This window comes from Quercus suber, unplaced genomic scaffold (assembly GCF_002906115.3).
Source record: "Quercus suber isolate HL8 unplaced genomic scaffold, Cork oak 2.0 scaffold_596, whole genome shotgun sequence".
Taxonomy (NCBI): Eukaryota; Viridiplantae; Streptophyta; class Magnoliopsida; order Fagales; family Fagaceae; genus Quercus; species Quercus suber.
This window is the reverse complement of record NW_027070040.1, coordinates 352402-363381: the sequence shown is the minus strand read 5'-3', so window position 1 is coordinate 363381 and position 10980 is coordinate 352402. Positions and strand designations below refer to the sequence as shown.

The following is a 10980-nucleotide window of genomic DNA, read 5'->3' as shown; positions in this document are numbered from 1 at the left end:
TTTTTTTTCTTTTTCAAGTATGTCCGGAGCTGCGTTTTCCAAACGCAGCTCAGGTAATGGTTAGAGCTGCGTTTAACCATTAAACGCAGCTTCAACATTAAGTATAAAAAAAAAAACACATCTACACAGAAGAAAAAAATACCCTAACCTCTCGATTGACCTCAAAAAAAAAATGCATACTCCCTCATTTCACATAAATAGTGGATCCTACCATGAATTTAATTAGTGAAACTCACTATTTATGTAAGAAGAGAGAATACGCATTTATAATATTCCAGGAGTACACAATAATTTCCTGATATATAGATTCTAGATCAAATGTTCAAATTCACAACCTTAGATACAATGAAAGAACAATTATTCCTCTTTTATATTTTTTAAATTTCACACATTATTTATGTCGCAAAATAAATGCATATATTGTAAATTTGGAACTTTATATAATCTCTAAATTTTTTTTAATTAAAAAAAAAAATCAAATTGAATAAGATTCTTGTTACAAGTTATATCACTTTTATCCTCCAATATAAAGTAAATGAGATTTTTAAAAAACCACTACATTTTTATCTTTCATTTTAATAGTAGTTATATCATTTCAAACCCACAAACATAAATTACACTACAAAAAATGCGCAGTGGGGCTGCGTTTTGGAGCTGCGTTTTTTAAAAACGCAGCTTCAGGGTACTGTTTAAGCTGCGTTTTTCATAGACGCAGCTTCAGAGTACTGTTTGAGCAGCGTTTTAGAAAAACGCAGCTCCACCATTGGATATATAGCTGCGTTTACTAAAGAAAACGCAGCTTTAGACCTATCCGGAGATTTTTTTTTTTTCTTTTTTTTAATATATCCTAGAGCTGCGTTTAAAAAACGCAGCTTGAACTAAAATAGAGCTGCGTTTATTAAAACGCAGCTTAAAAACGTCTAGAGCTGCGTTTAATAAACGCAGCTTAAACATTTATAGAGCTGCGTTTGATCAAACGCAGCTCCAGGTATGTTTAAGCTGCGTTTAATCAAACGCAGCTCTAAGATTGCTATAAATCGAAAAAAATCCTAAATTTCAACACAGACCCGATACCTTTGAAAAAAATTATCTGCTCTCTCAACCTAGCTCCCCGATCCCTAATCCTGTCGTCGTGCCCTCACAACCTCTCGCCGCCGTGCTCTCAAACAACCTCATACACCCATCTCATCACGCGCAGAATCCGATCCCTCTCCATTTTCTCCCTCTGCATTTCTGGCACTTCCCCGCTCTCCGCCATTGCCTCTCTCAACCCATGCGTCGTCATCCTCTCCGGCGAACCCCACTCCGTCCACACCTCCGATTCCCCTTCGTTTCTGCCTGTTTTTTTTTTTTTTTTTTTTTTTTTTTTTTTTGGCCGGCATTTTTGACTTTGGGGGGACAAAATTCACTGTTCACACACTGTTCACACACTGTTCACGCACTGTTTACGCAATATTTAATATTAAAAGTGGGTCCCACAACACTATTTACACATTTAAAAATTATTTTGCTACAGTGTTTTCAGCAACAATCAGTTTTCAGCAACTTTCAGCAACAATAAGTGCTATCCAAACGGACCCATAGCTGCTTTACTAAAGAAAACGCAGCTTTAGACCTATCCGGAGATTTTTTTTTTTCTTTTTTTTAATATATCCTAGAGCGCTTGAACTAAAATAGAGCTGCGTTTATTAAAACGCAGCTTAAAAACGTCTAGAGCTGCGTTTAATAAACGCAGCTTAAACATTTATAAAGCTGCGTTTGATCAAACGCAGCTCCAGGTATGTTTAAGCTGCGTTTAATCAAACGCAGCTCTAAGATTGCTATAAATCGAAAAAAATCCTAAATTTCAACACAGACCCGATATCTTTGAAAAAAATTCTCTGCTCTCTCAACCTAGCTCCCCGATCCCTAATCCTGTCGTCGTGCCCTCACAACCTCTCGCCGCCGTGCTCTCAAACAACCTCATACACCCATCTCATCACGCGCAGAATCCGATCCCTCTCCATTTTCTCCCTCTGCATTTCTGGCACTTCCCCGCTCTCCGCCATTGCCTCTCTCAACCCATGCGTCGTCATCCTCTCCGGCGAACCCCACTCCGTCCACACCTCCGATTCCCCTTCGTTTCTGCCTGAGTTCCCCGAATGGGCCGAGGCCAACGACGTCGTGGTTTTGGGGATTTGTTATGGGCTGCAGCTCATTGTTCAGAGGCTCGGCGGCGAGGTCAGGGTTGGAAAGAAGCAGGAGTATGAGAGGATGGAGATTGGGGTGGAGAAGAGCGCCACGCTTTACGGGTCGAAACGAGTTGGGGATAGGCAGCTTGTGTGGATGAGCCATGGGGATGAGGTGGCTAGGTTGCCTGATGGGTTCGAAGTCGTTGCGCGGAGCCAGCAGGGTGCGGTGGCTGCACTTGAGAACCGGGTTAAGAGGTTTTATGGCCTCCAGTACCATCCGGAGGTATAATTTGGTTTTGTGTGATTTTGTATTTCAAATGTTAATTGGGTTTTGCTTGTTGAATTTGTGAAATATATGCATGCATTGTTTGAGTAACTGGGTTTGCTCTGCTTTTGTGATTGAATGTGTTTTTGGGTGATTGCTTTGTAAGTTCATAAGAGGTATGGAAATTGTTGTGGTTATTTTTTGCTCGTGGAGGAACAGGTTTAAGTATTGGGTTTGCTCTGCACGTCAGTACTTATGAAAAAATTCGAGAAATTTTTTGTGTCCTTTGCGTTCCTTTGTTTTCCTGAATTTAGTACATAACAATGGGCTATAACTGCAATATTAATCTCTACTATTAACAAATACAAATTATTTCCAAACTTTTAAAGCAACAGACAACCAAGCACTTAAAAGTTCATATTACCTCAAACATTTTGGTTACCCAAATGGTGTCAATGTGTTTTTTTGTTTATTGTTTTATAGGAATTGTATTATTTATTACTTTGATTAAAAATTAGTTTTGTGGATGATGATGGTACATAAATATGTAAACGTATAGACTACAAGTGTTATTTTTGCAGCTTACTTTTAAAAAAATTATGGCATTTATTTATCTGTGCAGGTTCTCCTAAAGGTTAGGGGAGAATGGCATAAAATCAATATAATCAATTCCTTGTTTGATTTATTATATTATTTTTGGTTGAAGTCATTTTTTGGATCAATTTTGTTGTCATCTATTGGAGAGCTCTCACTTCTTGTTGGTTGGCTGGTAATTATGGGTTTAAAACTTTCAAATCAATGTTTATATTTCTGGCTCCATATGTGTGGTTTTAACTAATTCCATCACTACTAGTAAGCATATTTGTCCTGCTTCCTCTCTTTGCATGCTTTAAACATATATTTTTTTTTGAGAAGGTGCATGCTTTAAACATGGTTGCTCAAATGTCATAAAGTAAAAAAATTTATCTTGTAGAGAAGAGTTCTTTTATGCATTGTTTTGCAACTTTTGTGTGCATGTTAAAAAGTGCCTTTTGAAGAGAAATCAGAGTAGTAAATAATAAAATGGTCCCCTGTCTTCCCTCACTACACAGCCAATGAATTTAATGATACATGGTCTCTCGGTAGCACCTCACATGATATATGGTCTCTTGGTGGCATGGGCCTATGTCTGGCCCATTTACTAGGACTAATTTAGTAGTTTAGTGGTTTCAATCTATTCCTTTGATAGAACTTGATTTCTCTCAATGTCAGCTATACGCTTAATTCATTTAGTGTTTCTAGGACAGGTGTTGACCAGCTGACACAGAGGGTGGGATCTAGCTTGTATGACAGTGGGTCTTAATTCTCAGATGCAAATTCATTTGTATTATGTGATTTTATCAAACCACATATTTTCATGTAGGTGGAGTGCCCCACCCCCTGCCCGCCAAAAATCCCCTTATACTTTAATTAAAGTTTTTTTTTTTTTTTTGAATAATATTTGTGTGTGTGTGTGTGTGTGTGTAAGTTTTTAAAATTTTTTTGTTTTGATTTTTGGTTTCGGGTTTCAATTTTGGGTATTTCTATGACATGGTGTCTTTTATCTGATAAATATGTGTGTTTGATATATGAAAAACATACCCATTGCTTCTTTTTTTTATGTGGTTGTTGATGTTCAGTGAGTTCTTATGAAAGGGCATTGGATGTCTTGTCGTCCTTTATTATGCTGCGAAGTCCGTCTAATAAGGGCAGCAAGTGTTCTCGCTTTGAGTTCCTCTTCGATTATATTAAGGTAATTTCTGAATTTGGCAAATATGACATTTCATTATTTTTTTCTGGTCCAAAATTGTATAGCTTTGTGGTGTATGGATAATTGTAGATTCTGGACCTGGAGGAGCCTATTTCAAAGATGAAGATTATCCACGTAGCTAGCACCAAAAGGAAGGTACTAAATAATGTGAAGAATTAGTACTAATTTGTAATAGAAATTTATGTGAAGAATAAATGTACACTCAATATAATTTTTTGTATATGGAGTAAGACACTAATTAATCTTTTTTATTTGGGGCTTGAAAAGGGATCCACATGCACTTTTGTAGAATCAATGAGGTGTACACCTCATTGATGTTCGAGAAAGGTTTCGTATAGATGGGTGAGATTTTTAATCCATAAACATGCGCTTTTTAGTTTTTACTATAAGTAAAACGGATGGTGTTTGGTGTTTTGATTTCTTATTCTCTTAGAAGAACACAACATTGCTTTCTGTTTGCTTTGTGTATTACATGATTTCCTGTTATTTTGGCGAAAAGAAATCCAATGAACTGTTTAAACTTATAGCTTTTGGACATGTAATTTGGGTAATACCTATGTAGATGGAGTGGATCTTTGGTAGTGATGCATCTAAATTAAAGATGTTCATTCTTTCTCCTTTTCTGATTTTTTTTGAGTAGAAATATTTACACAATAGTAGGCAAAATCTGCATTCTGTTTTCTGTTAAAGTCAGATTATGTTGCAAGAAATATTACCTGTGCCTTTGCTTAATGGAGCTACTAGATGGGTGTTGCTCATAGACATGATTTGCAATATATGAACTTGATATATTTAGGCGCCTGTCTGTCTAGCTTTGCAATGAGGAGGGGCTTAAAGAACTTTAAGCTCTCTAGCAAAATTTACCATGCGCTTGGCAATTTTGCTAAAGAGCTCAAGGAGCCAACTAAAAGTTGAGAAATAAAGTTGTGGTTTAATATATATAGAGAGGTGGAGGGTGTGAGTTTTGGACACGTATTTGTAACATGGTGAGTAAGGGCTTTGCATGAGGAACAAGTTTCAAGGCTACTGTTTAGGTTCAGTTGATATCGACTTGTGGCTTGGGTATCTCTATCACCAAGTTCATTAAAAGGGAGTGAGCTTACCTTTATGTGTGTACTGATGTACTCATGTGCATGTGCCCTTTAATTAATTCTTGTCTATTCTCTACACTCTAGAGAATCTAGAGATTGGCTTGCTGGCGACAAATATCTAGATTTGGATGAATATAAACCATTCTTTTAAATTTTTAATCAATTGAAAAATTTTGACTTACAAATTCTCTAGGAGTTCCAAGTCATGTGTTAGAACTTAGAAGCCCGATTTAATTTGTTCTAGCTAGATTGTAATAGAGCATTTTCTTGGTTTGACTATTAGTTTTATCCTTCCTACTGAATTCATGTTGCATGGTAAGTGCTGCGTACGAGTGAGTGTTTTAAGACAATCTGGAGGGAGGGAAGTCGGATAACTTTGTGGAAAATAAGTTGTAGTTTTTATTGCTTTTTCTTAGCTGGTCCTGATTTTAAAATTGTACGATATGGCACATTTACTAATTTATACATCTAACATCACTTTCATCTAGGTCTAATCGTTATCAATTCTATTATGCACCAATTATGACTAAACACATATATTTGTGAGATAGGTATGGAACATGAGCTTAATTTATTATGTAAAATATATCCAAGAGTTCAAACAAGTGATTACAAAGCATAAGATGGTTTGCTACTTGTGTTTGTTTGTGAAAAATGGTTCTTTTTAACTTTGTGAGTGTAGGAAAATGGTTTGCTACTTGTGTTTTTTGGTCTCAAATTTTGTTCTTTATGGACTTGAACCTTAAATATCTGCAGGGAGCAAGCTTACTGTAGGGATCGAAGTGATGGCAGGCATGGCAAGACTAGAACTTTGAGGTCAGTTGGAAAGTGTTGTTGCTGCTTGCTGGCTATGGCTATACTTCTTCATGCAATTAGAATGTAAAAAACTCCTTGTAAAGATTTTTTGTGATGTATAGGATTTTTTGTCAGTAGAACTTACAAACTTATATATTTTTTGTTGGGAACTAGCAAAATTTTGGCAATGAACTTCAAAAAAATTAGTATATATTAAGTATTTGTTGGGAACTTGTTTTGTATTTCTTCATGCAAATTTGGGCAAGAATTTGAAATTTAGCAAGGGAAAAAAATGTTTATAGCCACGTTTTTATAAATGCAGCTATAAACAAAACCCATATCAGAGGCTTTAGCTGGGTTTGGAAAACGCAGCTACAGGGCAGCCTAAAACTGCGTTTTAGAAAATGCAGCTACAGGTTTGAGCCTACAGCTGTGTTTTAAACGCAGCCCAAAGAGGGTCTATAGCTGCATTTTTTACAAAAACGCAGCTATAGGATTCAGCTTATGGGTTGTGGGAAAACGCAGCTCTAGGGTGTATAAAACGCAGCTCTAGGTCCCGCAGGGGGCTATAGCCACGCCACATAGGCTGTGTTTGGAAACGCGGCTATAAAAACGCAGCTATAGGCTATAGCTGCGTTTTTAGGGTCTATAGCTGCGTTTTTCAAATGTGGCTATAGCCCCTTTTTTTTGTAGTGATTCTTCTTACTCCAATTGTATTATATATACACGCACATATTGAGCATCTTGCTTTAACGATGTAGTAATTAAATGGTATTTTTATTTCTTTTATATATTGTAGTATTTGAAATTTTAGCTAGCTATTAAACAAATGGACTCATTCTGATTAATTTGCCCTTCCATCTTAGCATGTTGAAAACACTTGAAAAGTAGCAAAAGTGCAGTTATAGTGCATTGGAAGCCAGCCGACCAATCAATGAGACTCAGGTAGCTTGAAGTTTTCACTCATGCCTCTCATACTAAATATGACATCGTCAATATATGGATTATACACATGATATTGTTTTATAGAATGCCACTTATATTTGGTGGACTCCACACACTTGTGAGACCTATATATTATGAGAGGAAGGCTCCATGAGATAGTCTCTTATGATATTTTTTCCAGAAGAAGACATTTTTATCCAAAAATTATCATATTTTACGCACGCTATTGACATGATTTTTTATGCATATTCAATGTGACATTTGGCCCATATGTATGTTCTTTTGGAGCAATTTTGCTTGTCATGACAAAACTTGATTATGTTCATTATGTTCCCAAGCAGAGCAGCTACCAGGAATATTTGAGGCTAAAAGCAAAAGTTGAGGTTCTACAGCGAGCTCAGAGGTAATCCACAGTCGTTAATTGTGCAGATTGATTAATGCCTTTTATTGTGTTACTTGGATATTATTCTTTTGAGTGTGCCCAATTTACAAACCCAAAGAAACAATTTTTGTTCAACTTAAGCTGCAAGTTATGTGTTGATATTTGCTTACCAAACAATCTGTACAAGCAGCAAGATTGAGTAGAATTTATTTTGAATTCTTGATCTTGAACGTTGTAGAAATCTCCTTGGGGAAGAATTGGGCTCATTAAACACAAAGGAGCTGGAGCAACTTGAGCATCAATTGGAGACATCCTTGAACCAAATTACGTCAACTAAGGTATAGAATTTCTGTAAAATATAAAGCTCATGTATTCAGCCAGTTAATAAATAATTACCATCATGTATTGTGAATGTTCTTACAGTTAATAAATAATTACCATCATGTATTGTGAATGTTCTTACAGTTCAATTTAAAATTTGATATTTTAATGAAATAGAGTTTAGAATTGATCATTTGATGTGAATACTTTTAAAAAGTAGTTAAGTAAAATAGAAAAAGTATGTTATCCTAAAATTAACATAAATTTTTACACAAATTAATGCGAATACCCTTATGATTTAATTTAGATTTTAAGAATCTAAAGATATGTAGTTTGCTACGTTATTTAAATCTTTTAATAATGTGGCAATTTGTACACTTTCAGATTTCTATGAAAGGGATAAAACTCATTTTAACTTGACACAATCTTTAAATGTTTAAGGTTCAAGTTCACAAAGAAGAATAATAGAAAAAGCCTCAGAAGACATTTAATTTGTTGATAATGATTTTCATATTACATTGTGAAGGCTAACTATATAGACTTCATACAACTTTTTTACCAAGTAAAAGAACTTCTAAATTGATTGTAATTAAATTCTTCCTATGCACCCTAATACTGGTACAGATAAGGAAATAAACAAATAATATCTAAGTATATGAAAATTACATAAAAATATATAATAAAGAGTTAACAAATAATTAAAACTGACTTTTATTCTGTCATACATCAAACGTAAAGCTCTTACGCAAGTGAGATTGCGAAAATAACCAAGGCTTATACTGGCAAATCTTGGTCCTAAATTAATTTACACCAAAGCTTCGGCATAGGCTCTTAGCTAATAGTTTCCATGAATGTTGGCAAAAGTGAGTTAGGTTGAAGCTGGTATCAAACCTAACATTGCTGTCGTACTTGTGGTAATTTTAGAATCGTTTTCAGCCATTCACTTGAAGCCAGGGTCATGTGACAGGCCAGTTTATCCTTTCCATAAACCTTGACAATCTTGTTTTTGTCCTTATAAAACCAAATTCAATAAGGACATCTTTCCCTTTACTGACATTGTTTTGACTTCCTTTTCTGTTGCGTTGGTCACGTAAGACTTGCTTTAGTGAGCAACTGAGTGTCAATTTTTTGTTGAACCACAATAGGAAAACATTTTAGGTAGAGTTAATTACAAAACTTGTCTGTACTACTTGCTCTTCACCAACCTCTTTTTGAGCAGCTTGGTTGAGTGATTTGAATAGTTGGCTCATGGCAGCCTGTTCAGCTTGGTTTTACAAAGCATTTTTTTCATGCATGAAACTCCTCACAAACTTGCACATTTACATAATAATTTGGATGAAGAATGACTTGCACATTATACAATATATGGTCGGTTTCCCTTCTTCTATCTTGATTTGTGATAGAAGAAATTACATGAAATGAAGGGCATGTTGCATGCCTTCTCTACCTCTTAACCGTAAAAAATATGGGCATATGTTGATCTTCTACCCTTACTGAATATCCCATCTCGCCCTTCTCCGAAGCCAATCTAAAATAAGCTTCAAAATCTATCCCACCATGCTCATCAAAGAGAAATTAGATTAATTATTAATAGTAAATAGAGAAATTAACAAAATGAGGAAAAAAACCCATGTATCATATCTGTTAGCTATGAAAAATCCAGACAAGTAACCCATCAATTAATAGAAGGTTAATTAAGACCCATAATTAAAAGAAGAAAGGAAAAAAAAAAAAAAAAACACCAACAAAAACCCAGGCTATCTTTTATCTTTCTTTACCATGATCCACCACCTAGCATCCCAGTCCAATACCCAGTTGAATCTCCTTGCTCTTTGTTTTGTTCAATACCATTTGGGGTGCTTGAGAGTTGTTTCAAATCTTCAAATGGAAACAAAAGCCTGCCATTGTTCTGTTGAACACCTTGGAAACTCCCATACCCACTTCCAACTCCAAGCCCATCCAGAGAGAAATTTAGAGTTGGGTTGAAATCATGTACTAGAGGAAACCCAGATGTATAAACTGAGTTTGGATCCTAAACTGGCATGATCATGAAGGAATTGAAACCCCTTGAAGTAATTCCAGTAAGAAGCTCCAAAGCAGAAAGTTGATGAGATGCAGTAGTGGTATTGGTAGTAGTAGAAGAAGTACCAGAAATTTGGTTCTTGTTGCTGTTATCATTATTAATGCTAGGTACTTGAACCAATTCTGTGATAGTTCTGAACTCTTGTGTGGTTGGGAAACCCAAGTTTAGATCATGACCTTCATGGATCTTAGTGTTTTGAGTGGAAGATTGTGACAGGCTTTGGGGTGTGACCAAATCAGGAAGCTTATTTTTGATGAAGTATTAGAGGAGGAAGAATTAGAAGAAGAAGAGGCTGACCTCTTCTTCTTTCTTGAACCCCCACCAACAGGAATGTTTCTAAGAGAACCACCTTCAGTCCAATACCTTCTACAAGTCTTGCAAAAGTATCTAGGCTGTGTGAGGCTGTAGTTGTTGTAGTAGCAGAACTTGTTGTTAGTTGAATTGCACCTTGGACAGTTTAGGGCTTGTTCTTTCTGAGGCCTTGCTTTCCTTTCTAAACTTGCAGGCTTTGGACATGTGTTGGAGACTATCTCTTCTATTGGTTTCACCACAATCTCCTATAGGAAGACAGTAAGAAACAAAAGCAAAAAATGAAAAAAAAAATGAAAACAGCCATAAAGAAAAAAACCAGAACTTCAAGATCAAGGAAAGATCAGAAACTAAAAAACAAACAAAACAAGCAAAGCAAAACAAGTTAGCTGCTTTTACACTTAAAAAAGAAAAAAGGGTTTCTTCTTCTTTATCATATACACAAAATAGAAAGATAAAGTGAAATACATGTTGAAGAACTGATAAGAACTAAATCCAAATAGGTGGGGACTTAGACACACTAGCTATGAACACCATCATCTTTTTTTACCAAAAAAGTACCCAATAAACATCTAGAAAAGCTAGCTAGCAAGACAAAGAAAGAAAATTACAGCGTTGTGTACAGAATCGAAAACCAAAAGACCAACTGATATAGATCTATCTACCTGTGGCCATTGAGCAGTGTCCATGGATGTTGCAACTGAAAGAAGATAAGGGAAATAAGGAAATTATGTGTTCTAAGAGAGTAAAAATGAGCTGCTTTCCTTGAAACTGGTTATAAAAGCAGGAAAACGAATGTTTAAGACGGTTTGGGTGGACGTCATGTATG

General features: G+C 35.7%; 1 protein-coding gene, 1 long non-coding RNA gene and 1 pseudogene across 2 annotated transcripts; 2 read left to right on the top strand and 1 right to left on the bottom strand.

The window, feature by feature from the left end:
• Positions 1-19: 19 nt before the first annotated feature.
• Positions 20-4196, top strand: LOC136063919 (uncharacterized). The gene is made up of 3 exons (XM_065764963.1): positions 20-53; positions 1856-2454; positions 4095-4196. Exons 1-3 carry the CDS (start codon positions 20-22, stop codon positions 4095-4097), a joined length of 636 nt encoding a protein of 211 aa, XP_065621035.1. The 3' UTR covers positions 4098-4196.
• Positions 4197-4250: 54 nt separating this feature from the next.
• LOC136063921 (uncharacterized) lies at positions 4251-6334 on the top strand. Its single transcript, XR_010625571.1, has 3 exons — positions 4251-4360; positions 4493-4567; positions 6073-6334. It is a non-coding gene; the product is annotated as an uncharacterized LOC136063921 (long non-coding RNA).
• Positions 6335-9511: 3177 nt separating this feature from the next.
• On the bottom strand, positions 9512-10878 carry LOC112015563 (dof zinc finger protein DOF4.6-like; annotated as a pseudogene).
• Between the last annotated feature and the right edge of the window lie 102 nt (positions 10879-10980).